At 35.1% G+C, this 18,805-nt stretch overlaps 1 protein-coding gene across 1 annotated transcript in view; it reads right to left on the reverse strand.

Moving 5' to 3' along the window:
• Positions 1-18,805, reverse strand: part of LOC145689154 (ionotropic receptor 93a-like) — a 65,545-nt gene that overhangs the window by 42,267 nt on the left and 4,473 nt on the right. Inside the window, exons 3-4 of the mRNA XM_081763288.1 lie at positions 17,620-17,778; positions 572-739 (exon numbers count right to left, since the gene is read on the reverse strand). Of these exons, the coding sequence (XP_081619414.1) occupies positions 572-739; positions 17,620-17,778 (327 nt within the window). The remainder of the gene's footprint in view (positions 1-571; positions 740-17,619; positions 17,779-18,805) is intronic.

Consider the following 18,805-nt stretch of genomic DNA (forward strand, 5'->3'; position numbering starts at 1 on the left):
TGATCATTTGCTGAGATCATCATGCATTACTTTCATATAACTTCTCTCTCTATTTATCTATCAATCTATCTATCTCTCTATTTATCTATCTATGTCTCTCTCTATTTAACTATCAATCTCTCTCTCTCTCTCTTCTAATAGTTGACTTTTATGGCGTTTTATTTCTTCAAAATATTGCAAAAACCATATAGCATTTAATAATTTCAGTAAATGAACAGGTATGTCCTTTTTAAAAATAGATATTTTTTGGATAATTTTTCAGTTATGCAGTGAAACAGTGATTTCATTCTTTATTCGAATTCCACAAAAATAATATAGTCAATGTTTTTAAGATTTTCAACTTTCAGCAATACGATAAGAGAATGTATGACGTAAAAATTAACTTATATCGTTCCCACAAACAAACTTATAAATTAAAGTATAACTAGAAAGGGAAACAGAATGCTTCCAAAAATCAGGTGAGAGTAATTTCTTGAGCATGATATGGATGGAAGAATGAAGTTTAACGCAAAGAAGCAGACGGAACGAATTATGTATCGAAAAAGATCTATAAATATTGATATGCTGACACCTTGAGGCTAGTTAGAATGGAGTTTCTTTGGCTTTCAATAGAAGGCCTTATGTCTTCCCACTCCTCTTCAGATACTTGTTTCTTAAGGTCAGATTCTTCTTTGAAAGTCTTTTCAACTGCCCGAATGAAACTATCCACCAGTTCTCCCACATGACATATTGCACCAGCCTATAAAGAAAAATACAGAACAATTACTATCATCTTATCTTTATTAGTGAAGTAAAAGTAATGATGAGAAAAGAAACTTCCATCTGAATATCATTCATTCTAGCTTCGGAACTTCTTGTATAAAACAAAAGATAAATTCTAACTGTTAAAAATGAAAGACGGATCTTTTTGGTTCCTGGATATGACCTCCTCTCATTTTCTTAGATTTATAATGTGTCTGATGAAGGCAAAGATACTTTATCGAAACTTTAATGATATTATTTATTAAATAGTATATGCTTTGGTCAGAATTTGTCTTTTCTTTTATACAGAAAATTCCAGTACTCAGTTTATTATAGGGTTGCCTACAACACAGCAATTGATGTTATGGTAAGACTATCGTGAGAAATGTCGTGATGCTGATGTCTCGTCTCTGAGAGTGCAACTGTTTCTATTGTAAGAGCTCTATCTCGTTCTGCATGTCATGAAAATTTTGTCCCGTTAACAATTCTACTTTCATAATACTATAAGTATAATTTAGCTGTTAATTCGTTTATTACGGATTTTAATGCCGATTCCCAGTGTCGAGACTATATAAAACGAGAATCTATAGTAGATTATAGGATCCGAACTTGTATTGCCACCAAGGATCGAAGTCTGCATCTGCCGTACAAACAATGTTGATTACCATTCCGCACAAGATGCTGGCATTTCGAGCCTACAGTATTGTTAACATGTTACCATATATGTTTGTTCAAGGATAAATGCGTAAACTTTTCGAATGAGTGTCAGTATTACCTTTACAAGTAATATGTGCGTCACTATTAGGGAAAATCAAACCAGATAGAGACAATCTTCTGTTCAATGGGTCATATTTTTCTTATACAGTACATACATTAATAGCTAAAAAGCCAGCAGAATAAAAATTATCAGCTGAATCACATTGGCATCAAATGACATGCATTTTAAATGCTATAAAAATTCGTTTCTCCCGATTTTCTCGAAAACTACAGGCGATAGTTCATCTTGAAGCATGCCATTGTGTATTTATGTTGTCATTTTCTTCATCTCAATGTGATTTACCCATTGATATATGTATTAACTTTAAAGAATATAACAGTAAAACTTTTTATGTTTAGATAATAAATTTGTGTTATATCTCATCAATCATGCTATATACTGTCGTCTTACTAGTGACAATGAAAAACTCGATCAATTTGTACTTCAGGGTCGGCTTCACTTTAAAGTACAGCGTACATTCTTAACTTTACAAAAAGAAAGTAGTTTTTAACTGTTTTCTTGAAAAATACGCATGAGAATTTACTCCGTTGAGCTCAATGAAATCTATCGATTTGATATCTGCTTCATCTTTGGATACTTTTTTTCTCGTTAAACGCTCCTAATATTATAGAACAATCACACACTACGTAATCATCGTACATAGTGTGTGATAGTTTCATGAACATAAGATTTTCCTTCACTTTTAAATGTGCCGAATAATTAGTCTTAAATTCTATTTTGTCATTTTCCAGAAAATACACGTGCTTTCAATAAACCCATTTCTTCATAACTTATCTCGTGAATCAGAATCTAAAAATAGGTCTACAGTGAAACTCAGAAATTAAAATGATTGGAGAAAAATACACCCCACTTTGTACATTTCTTACTTTTGTATATACATACAAAATTGTAGTCATTTTTGTGACCAGGACTAGAAGAAATAAAATCAACTCTTGTGTGACTGCCCGTTTCGTTATAGAAACTTTCTCTTTAAGATGCTACCTCACTAATATTTTCTTCTTTAATGTCAAGGTCCTAGTAATTTATTCTTTTGAGTATACTGTTTATGTATTTATGTTGTCCATATATTACATTTTAAATTATGTAGTTTTGAGCCAATCTAAATGGTCACAAAAAATGAAATGAAAGTTTTACTATGAAATTTTCACTGTCTGCATTATCTACGTTATTCTGTACATTCTTACCCATGGTTCCTAGTTTTGGAAAATATATACCAACATTGGTGAAAAATTGAATTAATATGACAAAATGTGGCAAGTACTATATTCATAACTGTTAGGAGTACATATGTCACTACTAGGAGAAGACACGAAGACATACATAGATATAAACAAAAAGAATATATATATATATATATATATATATATATATATATATATATATATATATATATATATATATATATATATATATATGGCACAGGATCAATACAAACTGTTTCTGGAAGATAATTCACTCCTCAATCCAGATCTAATTGTGACATTTCCCCATCGACCTGTTTTCGTGAAAATGATTTTTGTACATGCATATGGTAGCTTATGTAAATACATATAATTATGTGTATTTTTCATTAGGACATGGACTCAACATACTGTTTATTCACTTATTTATTTACTGCTTATTACAGTCCTGTCTCTTATCGTTTAAAACAAGATTTCAACATGTAATTGCAAATTGTTTCTTGGTAATATATATTTACGTTTAAAAACTATTAAATAATTATTTTTACTTCTGGGTACTTTGTTAGGTTCTTTAAAATAAGTTTGGTTTCTCTCTCGGGAACACGCTACACTTTTCACTTTTGTTACTTACTTTATTTGTACAATTATATTCACTAATGTTCATGTAAATTTTAACATATACACATAATTATTATTTTTAACAATTTCACAATTACCATGCACTCATACTTCTAGTCATTTCTACTTCCACACATAAACTAATGTCTCAAACTAACCCATTTTGGACCACCGTAAGCATCTCAGAGTATGGACTTCCAGCACTCTGAAGTTGGGGACCACTTTATCATACTCATTCATTAATCACTTTTCCTCTTTTAAATCCATTTCGTCGTCCATCCTTTTGTTGTATGTGATTCTTGATATGGAAAAACTGGAAGAGGGGTAGACTTACAAGGGATGTATGCGAACCGCGACAGCTAAATATTTATGAAACTTAGTACCCTGACTAATCGTGGACCGTTAATCATCGTGGTGATACTCACTCGGTGCGAAAATGCCTTGTTTACCCGCTATGTATAATAATAGTAGTGTGTCAAGCAGTGACCGGATAAGGTTGTGCGAGTTATACCCCAAAAATGCCGGAAAACGCAGAAAATGAAAAATGTATGCAGGTAACCTGATACCTACCGGAGGGGGACAGGTAACCAAGAATACGGCAGTAGTCTCACGCCAGCAGTGTTGCCATTCCAAAACAAACTTATAGCTTTTCAAATAGAACGTATACCATTTTATGGCATTAAGACAATTGTCATAAAACGTGAAAGAAAATAAGCAAAACTTGCGTTATTAATGTTGCCAAATATGTGAGATATGAGGCTATGAAGTTGAGAAATTATGGGGTCTGTACAATGAAACAAACAAATGTATAACAACAACAAGACTGCAGAAAGACCAAATGTACAGTAGGGAGTAAATCACAGCATGCACAGCATCCAGTGACTAACAGGCTTGATCCGTCATGTCGAGTGTGTGGTTAGGGCGAGAAATGTATGTATTTTACGATACTATGTGTGGCTTTTCTGTTGTATGTATTGGTGTATTATATTAAACTATTTGGCACCTGTATATTACTGGTAACCTGAATGCAGTGTGTTTTATCTTCATCGTTATCTCACATGCTAACTATACGTTTCCTGTACTCTCGACTGACACCTATCACAGTTCATTAATCTTTGCAAATTGATTCTGACCTACTTTTTTATTACAGATGTGTTACCTTTCGTATCATAGCTTTACTGTACTCTTTTCAGGCACTACGTCTTCGTTTCTGTGGTTTGGAAGGCATGCAGGATTTTATACAGTGCTGCAATCCCAAAACAGTTCATTGTATAGCTCTCGGGAACGGTTCCTGATATTGATTCCACACAAACGCCATTGAAGTTGCTGCGCTACAGGAGAACTTGTTCACATTTCCGCATAATGTCTCATGGAATTTCTTCTTTCTACGGCAATTCTACCATGTGCCCCTTTTGGGTGAATCCTGTATCAAGATGGATAGTCACTGGATGCTGTGCATGCTGTAGTTTACTTTCTACTGTACATTTGATTCTTGTGCAGTCTTTTTCTTGTACATTGTTCATTCCTCTGTAAGAACTCCATTAGAGCCTCATTTATTAATTTTAGGGCCTCATATTTCCCTTGTTTGACAACAATGATAACCCACCTTTTGCTCATTTTCTTTTACGTTTTATGACAATTGTTTTAATGATGTAAAATGGTATACGTTCTATCTGAAAAACTATAAATTTGTATTAAGATGGCAAACAACTGTATGACTATACTGCCGTGTTGTTGGTCACGCGTCCCGCTCTCGTGGGTATCAGCTTACCTGCATACATTTTTCATTTTCTGCCTTTTTCTGGCGTTTTTGGGATATAACTCGGCACAGCCTCACACGGTCACTGCTTGGTATATGTATTATATATAGCGGGTAAACAAGGCATTTCCGCACCGAGTGACTGTCACCACGATGATTAGCGATCCACGATTAGTTAGGGTGCCAATTTTCATAAATATCTAGCTGTCATGGTTCGCATATGTCCCTTGTTAGTTATGGTTTATTCTCCTTTCCACTACAAAGCGTTCCTTCATTATTTGTGAAACCATGGTACTCCAAATCTGGGGTTTCTCATACTTCAGTTTGTTGATTAATACATCATTTATATTTATATTTTGTAATTTTGCTCTAAGGGACTCAAATCTTGGATTGAATATATCTTGGCGAAAGAAAATTTTGTGCTCTGATGTTCTAATGGTTCCACAGTGACAGAAAGACGTCATCTTGAGTCCCAACCTATGTAGAATTGCTTCATATGGACCATATCTCGATACGAAACGTATAAGTCCATCGTTTGGTTGAAAATATGTGAGTCCTAAACTTTCTTTAATGCTAGGGATCAATTCACATATCCTTCTTTATCTTCAATTTTCCATTGTTGTTGCCATTTTCTAATGGTAAGCTCCTTGGTATTGTTTTTATGGATTTGATCTTCCATTATTTCGGTTACTCGGATTTGTTGGTCTTTCTTCATTCAGGATTTAACTGCCTTTTCTTTAATGTTCAAACTGGGAAAGCAATACCCACTGTACTAGTGAGTAATGATGTAGATATTGCAGGAGCGGATCCAGGACCGACTTCTGGGAGGGCGATGGGTTGTCATACTGCTACTTTTAAGGGCTCCAAGAAAGTTTCCTCTTCTGGGGGGGCGATTGCCCCGATCACCCCCCCCCTGAATCCACCCCTGAGATATTGTTCTGTAGGTAGGAGTCGGTGAGTCTTAATAAAATTGTGCGTTTTGCTGCATCAATCATTTCCTGTTTCTTTTATTGTTTACACGGTGGGCCCAGACACTAGCTCCATAGACTAATATTGAGTTAAGGATGACATTATTGTATGTTATTATTGCTTTTCTTGGTATATGGCTTTTTAGAGCTATGTTTATAACATTATAAGCTACTCTTTTGGTTTTGTTAATTATCGTTTTTATATGAGTTATAATTCCCTTGTTCATCTACGATTATACCTAAGTATTTAAATACTTTCATTCTTTTTATATTTTGATTATGTTGAATTTCTGATTAATTTTCTATTTACCAGCAGGTATTTTGTTTTGTCTGTTGAAATCTACAATTTATTATTATCACCAGACTTCCAAATTTTCCATAATTTTATTGAACTTGAACTCTACTTAGGGCGCCAACCATATAGCTAAATCATCTGCATAGTCTCCTCCACATTATTTAATAATTTTAAGCAGGGGTCGATAGCAATGTCCCATAATACGGGACCACATACAGATCCCTGTAGGTATCCCTTAGTGATTTTCTTAGAAAAATCTTTACAAGGTGATATTAACCCATTAGTGCCCAGAATTCCCCAGTGGTATTTTGAAAAGTTTCTTTTCGCCTATTTGGTCTTAATAGTACTCTAAAATAGACATTAGAATATTTTTGAAAAATATTTATTTTTTCTTGTTTTTTAGACCGGCAACTTAAGTTGCCAAATGGCACATACATATTCAAAAAAGGGAACATTTTGGAAAGTTACAATTTTGAGGGAGAAAATACACTGCGAAAACATAACTATTAAAATCGAGCTAATCCTTCCTTTACAGACCTTCAATCTTTCCTTCTGGAGTCTTTGAAATCAATCCAGTTGAGTCTTTCTCCTCAAAACACATTGTAGCCAAAAACAATGCTAATCTTACGTCAATATATCATAGAAAGAAAATGCAACGATGCTATGACGAAACAGACTCCAAAGTAACTTCATGGTTAAAACCTGCAACGTCAATCCATGAATTTCTGCGCTATAACGAAAAATTGCCGTGGCAACTTAAGTTGCCAAGGGGCAGTAATGGGTTAATGTCGCTCCTCTGCCATCACAGTAATTTCTCATAATTTGAAAAGTGATTTCGGAAAATTTAAATTAATCATCTTGTTTAATAGTGCCGGCCATTATATATTGTCAAAAGCTCCAGAAATATCTACAAACATTGCTGCTGCATATTTACGATTTACGCTATCATTATTGATTAACTTAAGAAATCTGTTTATTGCATCTTCTGTGGATTTATTCTTCCTGTATCCGTGTTGTATCTTGTCTTGATCCAGATTGGGACTTAATTTGTTAATCCTGTTTACTAGTGTTCTCGAATATTTTTCCTAAGGTATTTAGAAGACAGATATGCCTGTGCGATTTGCTAAGTGTTTTATCTCTATCTTTTTCTTTATGTAGTAATTTGCTTTTTTCCAAATCATTGGGAAAATTTGCTTTTGTATGCACAAGTTTAATAATCTTCAGATATAGAGAGTCCAGAAATCTTTCAGTTCTTTGAATATTTTTTTTATCTAATCTGGTTCAGGAGCTTTTTTCTTACATTTTTAATTATTTCCATTTCCTTAGTTATAGGTTCTATATTTTTTCATTTATTCCTGGAATATTTTCAGTATTGTTAAAGTTACTTTTTAGTTCTTTAAGATATTTGTTTTAGTTATTTTGATTTCCTGTAAAAGGGAGTAGAAGAGAACATTGGTTGTTTCTTCCCAATTCTTGTTCATCCTTCCATCCAGTTTCTTTATTGTTGATATAATTGAATTGGGGATCCAATTTTTTCCGTAATAATTTTATAAGCGAAACCTCATGGGTTGGTATATAAATTTTCCTTTGATAAATCTTTCTCATGAGACTTGTTTTGTCTTAACTAGTGCATTACGATATTCTTCTTTATCTCTTCTATATTTTTCCCGTATTCTTTGTTTAATTAATTGATTAGATGAGTGTTGATAGCTTTTCCTTGATGCTCTCATTATTTTTCGTAGTCTCTGAAGTTGAGGGTTCTGAAATGATTTTCTAAAAGAGTTGCTTATCTTCTCTTTGCATGAGCAGTTCGAAAGAGCCTCCTTAATTATATTATCTACCTCTTCTGCTGTATTGTTTGGGTCATCTGTGTAATTGATATTGGGAAGACATAAATTTCTTGCAAACTTTTCACAATTCATTTTATTGGTTATATTAAGGCTTTTCATTATTGGTTCATTTATGTATACATTGGTGTTCGAGTTGGCTAATATTAATACATTATGATCGTTGTAGTACTACGTTCTATTATCATCCAGTTTTTGATGTTAAAGTTTTTCGTTCATGTTGTGTCAAATTCTCACCATTATTATGTCTGCCTCTATATATTGGCGGATATCGGGTTTATTGTGTACGTCTAATTTGTTTGGCCATTACAACGTCTTCCAATTGAACTCTTTTGTCATCTAGCATTGAACTGAACCATAGAGAAAACTTTGTGTTGACATCTGTGGTTATTATTAATTAGGGATATATCAGGCAGGGATAAAAGTGGAATTGAAAAGGTGGGAGGACGCATGACGTCACTCCGTCCCCCGTGCCTATCTTTGGCCATTGTATTTTTTATGAAGTGGGGGTCGCTTTAGATAGACGCGTTCCCAGCGTTCCCCGTCACTTCTACCCCTTATCAGAGAGATCTATCGATTTTTATATGTCTGATCTTTGGGCATTCCTGTAAATAATAGTATTGTATCATAATTAATTTGTGCTTCATTATTCATTTGTCTGTTTGTAGTTTTATGTTCTTTTTTCACACTCAGCATATATGAGACATGAAACAGCATTATAAAATCATATTGAAACCATATATGCTTATCTGAGGATAAAGTACAGGGTCCATTTAGTTGTAGTGCGACATCTTCAAATTCGAATTTTAAGTAGCTCAGAATTTTGTCCAAATTTTGTCCATTTTTGTCCACCCAAGAAAAAAATTTGTACCATTAAAATAAAGGAGGGAGAGCCATTTTAAAATTTGGCCGAACCATTTAGCTGTAGTGCGACATCTTCAAATTCGAATTTTAAGTAGCTCAGAATTTTGTCCAATTTTTGTCCATTTTTGTCCACCCAAGAAAAAATTTTGTACCATTAAAATAAACGAGGGAGAGTCATTTCAAAATTTGGCCGAACCATTTAGCTGTAGTGCGACATCTTCAAATTCGAATTTTAAGTAGCTCAGAATTTTGTCCAATTTTTGTCCATTTTTGTCCACCCAAGAAAAAATTGTGTACCATTAAAATAAACGAGGGAGGGCCATTTCAAAATTTGGCCGAACCATTTAGCTGTAGTGCGACATCTTCAAATTCGAATTTTAAGTAGCTCAGAATTTTGTCCAATTTTTGTCCATTTTTGTCCACCCAAGAAAAAATTTTGTACCATTAAAATAAACGAGGGAGGGCCATTTCAAAATTTACCGAACCATTTAGCTGTAGTGCGACATCTTCAAATTCGAATTTTAAGTAGCTCAGAATTTTGTCCAATTTTTGTCCATTTTTGTCCACCCAAGAAAAAATTGTGTACCATTAAAATAAACGAGGGAGGGCCATTTCAAAATTTGGCCGAACCATTTAGCTGTAGTGCGACATCTTCAAACTCGAATTTTAAGTAGCTCAGAATTTTGTCCAATTTTTGTCCATTTTTGTCGACCCAAGAAAAAAATTTGTACCATTAAAATAAACGAGCGAGGGCCATTTCAAAATTTGGGGTACTTGACCAACTCATTTCGAAGAATTAACAATATCAGTGTCATCTACGAGTTTTGCACTCTCACAAAATGTCGATATTTCATTTTGTACCCTCACAGTTAATGAGAAATCTAAAATTCAAAACTTCGAATTACCATTAAATTTTAACGCCACCAATTCGTATTAAAGAATTAAGAACATCAGCGTTTTCTACGAGTTTTGCCCCCTCAGAAAATACCAATATTTCATTTTATACCCTTACAGTTAATGAGAAATTCCGAATTCAAAATTCCGAATTACCATTAACTTGGAACGCCACCAGCTCGTTTGAAAGAATTAAGAACACCAGCGTCTTCTACGAGTTTTGCACCTGCAGAAAATGTCGATATTTCATTTTGTACCCTCACAGTTAATGAGAAATTCTGAATTCAAAATGCCGAATTACCATTAACTTGGAACGCCACTATTTCGTACTGAAGAATTAAGAACACCAGCGCCTTCCACGAGTTTTGCACCCTCCGAAGATGTCTATATTTCATTTTGAACCCTCCCAGTAAATGAGATAACTAAAATTCAAAATGCCGAATTATCATTAACTTGGAAAACCACCAATTTGTATTGAAGAATAAAGAACACCAATGTCTTCTACGATTTTGCACACGCAGAAAATGTCGATATGTAGTTTTGTATCTGACAGTTAATGAGAAATTCCGAATTCAAAATGCCGAATTACAATTAACTTGGAATGCCAGCAATTTCGTATTAAAGAATTAAGACGACAGCGTCCTCTACGAGTTTTTCACCCTCAGAAAATGTCGATATTTCGTTTTGTACCCCTATAGTTGAGAAATTCCGTATTCAAAATGCCGAATTACCATTATTTTGGATCGCCATTAATTTGTACAGAAGAATTAAAAACACCAGCGTCTTCTACAAGTTTTGCACCCTTAGAAAATGTCGATAATTTATTTTGTACTCTCACAGTTAATGAGAAATTCAAAATTCAAAATGCCGAATTACCATTAACTTGGAACGCCACCAACTCATTTTGAAGAATTAAGAACACCAGCTTATTCTACGAGTTTTGCACATCGAAATAACTTCGAGCAAACAATTGGATGTAAAAGTGAAGGGGGAACGCAAGTGGACGCCGTTACCCCGCTTCCAAAAACTATCTATGGCGTTAAAAGTTAATGACAATATCTATGGCATTCTCTACTTCCTAAAAAAAAAAAAAAAAAAAAAAATACAATTGACAAAGATAGGTACAGGAACAGCGAGACCTCATGTGTCCTCTTCCTTTTCAGATCCACTTTCACCTATGCTAATAATAAAATAATGTACTTTATCAGTATACTTAGTCATATTTTAACGTAATTAACTGAACTATCTTGTAACCTAATATCTACGTATTAGTACAGTTTAATTAATTATTCATTACTAAACTATCCTTTTGCTAAAATATGTTGTTTTACTGTAGACAAAATGTGATTTGTGACATGTTGAATTTGAATTCCTCGTTAACTGACAAGACACAAAACGAATTATCGGCATTTTCTGACGGAGCAGGACTCATAGGAAACGCTTATCTTATTTCTTCAAAATGAGTTCGTGCTGTTTCAAGTTAATGATAATTAGGCACTTTAGATTGAAAATTTCTCATTAACTGTAAGGGTACAAAATGAAATATCGACAGTTTCAGAGAATATAGAACTCGTAGAAGACGTAGAAGTGTTCTTAGTTCTGCAATACGAATTGGTGGCATTCCAAATTAATGATTATTCGGCATTTTGAATTTTAAATTTCTCATTATTCACATTTTCTGAAAATGCTAAAACGGCAGAAGACTCTAATGTTGTTATTTCTTCAAAATGTGTTGTTGGCTTTCCAGGTTAATGTTATTTCGGCATTCTGAGTTTGGAATTTCTCATTAACTGTGAGGTTACAAAATGAAATATCGACATTTTCTGTTCGTAAAAAACTTCTAGAAAACGCTGGTATTCTTGGTTCTTCAATACGAATTGGTGGCGTTCCAAGCTAATGGAAATTCGGCATTTTGAATTAGGAATTTCTCATTAACAGCGAGGGTACATAATGAAATATCGACATTTTCGGAGGGTGCAAAACTCGTAGAAGACGCTGGTGTTCTTAATTCTTCAGTACAAAATAGTGGCGTTCCAAGTTAATAGTAATTCGGCATTTGGAATTAAGAATTTATCATTACCAGTGAGGCTACAAAATGAAATAGCGACATTTCCTGAGGGTGCAAAACTCGTAGAAGACGCTGGTGTTCTTAATTCTTCAGTATAAAATAGTGGCGTTCCAAGTTAATGGTAATTTGGAATTTCTCATTAACGGCGAGGGTACAAAATGAAATATCGACATTTTCGGAGGGTGCAAAACTCGTAGAAGACGCTGGTGGTGTTCCAAGTTAATGGTAATTCCCCATTTTTAATTAGGAATTTCTCATTAACGGCGAGGGTACAAAATAAAATATCTACATTTTCTGAAGGTGCAAAACTCGTAGAGGACGCTGTTGTTCTTAATTCTTTAATACGAATTGGTGGCATTCCAAGTTAATGGTAATTCGGCATTTTGAATTCAGAATTTGAAGATGGTCACACTACAGGTGATCTAATTGGCCAAATTTGAAATGACTCTTCCACGTTTATTTGAATTTTACAAAAGTTTTGTTGATAGTAAAAATTCACTAAGTTCTGAGCTACATAACATTCGAATATAATAGTATTGTCAACGGCTCGAGCGGCTCGGCTCACGGTTAAGTCACTACCGAGAAGAACCGAGAATTGAGCCGAGCCAACAGATCTCAAAACCGAGCCGGTCCGAGCCGATGTCTCACATGAGCTGAGCCGAGCCGAGAAAAAGAGAGATGATGGCTCACCTGAGCCGAGCCGAACTGAGCCGGTGTCTCGTCACAACTGAGCCGGTTCGAGCTGATGACTCAATTCCGCCGAATCAAACCGAGCCCATGTCTCACGTGAGCCGAACCGACCCAAGCCGTGGCTAACCTGAGTCGAGCCGATGGGTCGCCTGAGCTGAGCCGATGGCTTATCGCAACCGAGATGGCTCCTGCCGAGCCGAACAGGTTGACATCACTATGAACAGGTGTTCGAATAGGCCAAACTTTGAAATGACCCCTTGATGCTTTCCTAAATTATAGAAAATCTTTTACTGGTGATAGAAGAAAGCACAAAATTTAGACAAAATTGTAAGCTTGTTAAAAGCTTTAATTTAAAGATGTTGCACTACAAATAATCCATGTGGTTAAAATTTAAAAATGTCCTTAATTCGTTCTTTTAAATATTACAAAATTATTTTTGGTTCTACAACAACGTACACGCATCGGACAAAATTATGAGTTAATTAAAATTAGGATTTCAATATTGTCACACTACAAGACATCGAATTGGCCAAATCTTGAAATGACCCTCCATCGTTTAATTGAATGGTACAAAGTTCTTTGTGGTAAGAGAAATGTACTTAGTTCTCACTTGTCAGTTAGTCAAAATTCGAATAAAAAGATATCGCACTTCAGGTGATCGAACTGGCCACTATTTGTAATTACCCTCCATTGTTAAATTGAATAGTACAATTTTTTTTCATGGTTTTACAAAAATGAACAAAAGCTAGACTAAATTTTGAATAATTAAAATTAGAATTTGAACTTTATCACTACAAGTGATGTATATGGAAAAATTTTGAAACGGCACTAGAGACAAAAATTGGACAAAATTCTAAGTTAGTTAAAATTCGAATTCGAAGATGTCGCCCTACGGGTGATCGAAATGTCCCAAGTTTTGAAATGGCCCTCGCTCGTTTATTTTCATGGTACAAAATTTTTTCTTGAGTGGACAAAAATGGACAAAAATTGGACAAAATTCTGAGCTACTTAAAATTCGAATTTGAAGATGTCGCACTACAGCTAAATGGTTCGGCCAAATTTTGAAATGGCCCTCCCTCGTTTATTTTAATGGTACAAAATTTTTTCTTGGGTGGACAAAATTGGACAAAAATTGGACAAAATTCTGAGCTACTTAAAATTCGAATTTGAAGATGTCGCACTACAGCTAAATGGTTCGGCTAAATTTTGAAATGGCCCTCCCTCCTTTATTTTAATGTGTTATGCCCCACTACTGGCATTAACAGTTCTGTTTTTATTTGTTACTTTTAACTTGGTTTATTTTATTCACAGACTTAGTTTATAAGTTAATGTGTTTATGTTATGCAATTCGTAATAGTGGTCGTTTGATTAATTTTTCTAAGGTCGTAATTTCCTACTGTATTTAATTGGCTACTTTATTATTTACCTGCACCAAAATTACTATTTACCTATTTAATACACTAATTAGTGAATGTGAAATATATATTGCGAGAAGAAGAAGAGAAAAAGATTTTGTACTTTAAAATGTTTAAAAAAAAGAAGAAAGATACAATGTAGAAAACGAAGAATTATTAACGTTTGAAATAACAGAAAATTAGATAAATTATTAGAATATTGAAGATATTTTATAATGGTGGACCTGAAAATAACCAACATGAGAAGCTAAATAATCTGTTCTGGGGGCTTCGGCCCTTATTCTTCTGTATCGCCGTGACACCAGATAAATACGATTTAGTTAAAAACATGGCTTAACAAATACAAAGCAAACAAAATTTTAGTATTTATATTTCGCAGTGACAATTTCTCTAAAATTGTATTTCTTCGGAAGGATATACAACCTGATATGATATATGCTATTGGCGTGACCTTCATTGTTAGCAAAGCTAATATGTTAATGACCAAATATTTTATTAAAAATGTCGATAATGGTATTCAGTAGCACAGCACCTAATATGATTTATAGGAGTTGAATAACTCAAGATTACCCGGTTAATCCAGCATTACAAAGTTATGAAGTTATGCATTGTATAATTACGGCAAAGTAAGAATAATTATGACATAGGTGAAGGTTTATTAAGATAAAAAGATACATAATTATAATAAAGATATTGAATTATACAATTAAATGTGTTAAGAGTAATTGAAATAATGTAATTAATATGAAGTTTAATATAGGGAATATATATACAGTTGTCTTCTGCCGGACTGTCGGATTCTTACAATGTTATGTGATATATATATAAATTCAGTTATATGTAATTTTGTCTATGCTGCTTCAACTTATTCAGTTTTATGTATATTGTTTCACCTACAAGAAGCTATTGTAATTCCATTAGAACATAAATTTGACTTCCTGTTACTGTGACATTTGATTTCTTTAATGCTTATTAGTTTAATTAAATCAATACATAGATAATCCACAAATAATAACGAAGTCGCGGTGTTCAGTGCCCGCGCGATGTGATTGTTTCCTGGTTGTTGTTACACTTAGTATCTCCACACTTACCTGAATCTTCTGAGAAGACTTTTCCACGTCAGAACGCGTGGTGGCGACCCAGGCAATATTAAATACTACAAAGCGCATTAGCTAGGCAAAGCGCATCTCAAATGGTACAAAATTTTTTCTTGGGTGGACAAAAATGGACAAAATTCTGAGCTATTTGGTCTAGGAATTAATTCGTGCGGTTGGTACGCACACATTGAAGCTGTAGTACAAACACAAAATACATAAATACCTTAAGAAAAATATTGTCCATCGCTAGCCACCACTTTCGCCCATCTGTCAGGCAATGTACGGATTCCGTGGCGAAAGAAGTCCTCATCCTTGGAAGCGATCCAGTCAGAGACCCATGTTTCGATATCTTCTGAAGAAGTAAACCGCTGTCCAATCAAATCGTTGTTCATGCAATCGAACAAGTAGTAGTCCGAAGGAGCAACGTCTGGTGAATACGGCAGGTGGGGTAAAACTTCCCATCCGACATTTTCTAAATAGGTTTTGACCGGTTTTGCGACATGTGGGCGAGCGTTATCATGTTGAACAATAAGTTTATCATGTCTGTTCTCCCATTCTGGTCGTGTTCTGGCCAGAGCTTGCTTCAAACGCATTAATTGTCGTCGATAACGTTCTCCATTCATAGTTTCACCCGGTTGCAGCAGCTCATAGTACACCACACCTTTCATATCCCACCATATGCACAGCATAACCTTTGCACAGTGAATATCTCGTTTTGGTTGTGATGGACCTGGTTCACCTGGTTTCACCCAGGCCTTTTTTCGTTTAGGGTTCTCGTAATGGATCCACTTCTCATCACCCGTAATAATTCGATGCAGAAACCCCTTTCTGCTCTGTCGTTGAAGCAGCAATTCGCAAATGGTTTTTCGTCTTTCAACGTCTCTGTCTTTCAATTCATGTGGAACCCAATGTGACATCTTTTGAATCATTCCCATGGCTTTCAAGCGTTTGGAGACTGTTGTTTGATCAACGCCTAATGCTGCTGCAAGTTGTTCCTGCGTTTGACACGAATCCTGCTCGAGCAATGCTGTCAATTCTTCGTCTTGAAATTTTTTTGGCTGTCCAGCTCGCTCTTGGTCTGCCAAGCCGAAATCACCACTTCTAAACCGTGCAAACCACTTCTGACACGTTCGCTCAGCTAGAGCATGGTCACCATACACTTCCACCAAAATACGATGACTTTCAGTCGCACTTTTCTGCATGTTAAAGTAATGCAGCAGGACACCCCGCAAAAACACTTTATCAGGCACAAATTGCGCCATGTTCACTTAACTACAAACTGGTGTTGTTGACGCTTTAATCCACTGCCCTATACTACGAACGATACGCGATGACAGGGGTTCGCAACACATGTGTGGATACACGGAACTGTGGGACGCTCCGTTCGTTGCGCCATCTCTTGTCCACCCGCACGAATTAATTCCTAGACCAAATACTTAAAATTCGAATTTGAAGATGTCGCACTACAGCTAAATGGTTCGGCCAAATTTTGAAATGGCCCTCCCTCGTTTATTTTAATGGTACAAAATTTTTTCTTGGGTGGACAAAAATGGACAAAAATTGGACAAAATTCTGAGCTACTTAAAATTCGAATTTGAAGATGTCGCACTACAGCTAAATGGTTCGGCCAAATTTTGAAATGGCCCTCCCTCGTTTATTTTAATGGTACAAAATTTTTTCTTGGGTGGACAAAAATGGACAAAAATTGGACAAAATTCTGAGCTACTTAAAATTCGAATTTGAAGATGTCGCACTACAGCTAAATGGTTCGGCCAAATTTTGAAATGGCTCTCCCTCCTTTATTTTAATGGTACAAAATTTTTTCTTGGGTGGACAAAAATGGACAAAAATTGGACAAAATTCTGAGCTACTTAAAATTCGAATTTGAAGATGTCGCACTACAGCTAAATGGTTCGGCCAAATTTTGAAATGGCCCTCCCTCGTTTATTTTAATGGTACAAACTTTTTTCTTGGGTGGACAAAAATGGACAAAAAATGGACAAAATTCTGAGCTACTTAAAATTCGAATTTGAAGATGTCGCACTACAGCTAAATGGTTCGGCCAAATTTTGAAATGGCTCTCCCTCCTTTATTTTAATGGTACAAAATTTTTTCTTGGGTGGACAAAAATGGACAAAAATTGGACAAAATTCTGAGCTACTTAAAATTCGAATTTGAAGATGTCGCACTACAGGTGATCGAAGTACCCCAAATTTTGAAATGGCCCTCCCTCGTTTATTTTAATGGTACAAAATTTTTTCTTGGGTGGACAAAAATGGACAAAAATTGGACAAAATTCTTAGCTAGTTAAAATTCGAATTTGAAGATGTCGCACTACAACTAAATGGACCCTAAAGTACAGGATCGACAGAAAAAGCAACATATGTATTTTTATTGTTCTTACCGTGCATTTTACTTCATGCTGTGTAGCATTGAACACGAAGGCTACATTGTCTCCTTCACCTACAAGAGCAGCGAACTCTGAAACATCCGAAAGATGACTAGTATCAGGGATCAAATAGAGCCATTGCGTTGTGGGCCGAACCAAATTGTACATCTTCGCCTGAAAATAAAGTTCATGTGTTATTTCTCAACAATTACAGAATAATTCTAAATATTTACAACAAATGTAGCTATGAGTCTTGAATATTTAAAGTTTTGTATTAATAAAATGATATTTTATTGAGATTACAGTGTGGACTAATTCTTTAAACCTCCGTTAAGCCACCAGAGGAAACGAAGATAAGACAAAGCTGATCGTCGCCCACCACCACTCTATCCTTGTTGTAGAGTAGAGAACTTGAAAACATTTGGAGTGCAATTGAATCGAAGTTCCCGCCTAGTGTAAAGTATGATATGTAATTCCATTTTCCCAGGAAAAATACAGCCGTAATTCATTGTCAAATGAGTAAGAATTACGGCAGGAATTTTGCAAGTGATGTCTTTGTGCATTAAAGAAGGGCTTACCAGATGTACACGAAGAGAGTGACTAAGGATGAACATTTTTGGCAGCAGATGACCTTGCTGAACACGTAAATTTTGTGGTTTGTGAAATATACTGAGATTATGGTTTCTGAACTGCCTGCTTAATTTTTCTGAAAGTTCAAGATCAGCGCCAAACTTCACATAGTTTACACTTGGCGGGAGTTTCGATCGCATTCCATATGGTTGAATGTCAGTCTGTTTAATGGTGTGAAGGGTGTGCAACGTTCAATGAATAGCTTTGTCTTATTCCCGTTTCGTCATCTCACGTGGTGCTCCTCTGGTGGAATAACGGAGGTTGAAAAAAACAAACCCTCGTATAAATTATATGATGACATTATGCAATGGCGTAACAAAGGCTCGCGGTTCCCCTGCAGACAGCGTGGAGTGGGGTCCCTTTTCCATGTTTCTATTGGAAAGACTATACGAAACACAGGGACGATTATTGCAACTTTCAAGAAAGACTTACTGATGCTATAATGGCTTATGAAATTTATCACCATAGATCGGAAACCACCACTGTACAATACTTCTAAAAGTTATGCCTATATGATTCGTTCAGTTCCAAACCAGCTATTGTCCAAATACAAGAGAACTGAGAAAACTCG

This window comes from Thermobia domestica, chromosome 1 (genome assembly GCF_964235325.1).
Source record: "Thermobia domestica chromosome 1, izTheDome1.hap1.1, whole genome shotgun sequence".
Lineage (NCBI taxonomy): Eukaryota > Metazoa > Arthropoda > Insecta > Zygentoma > Lepismatidae > Thermobia > Thermobia domestica.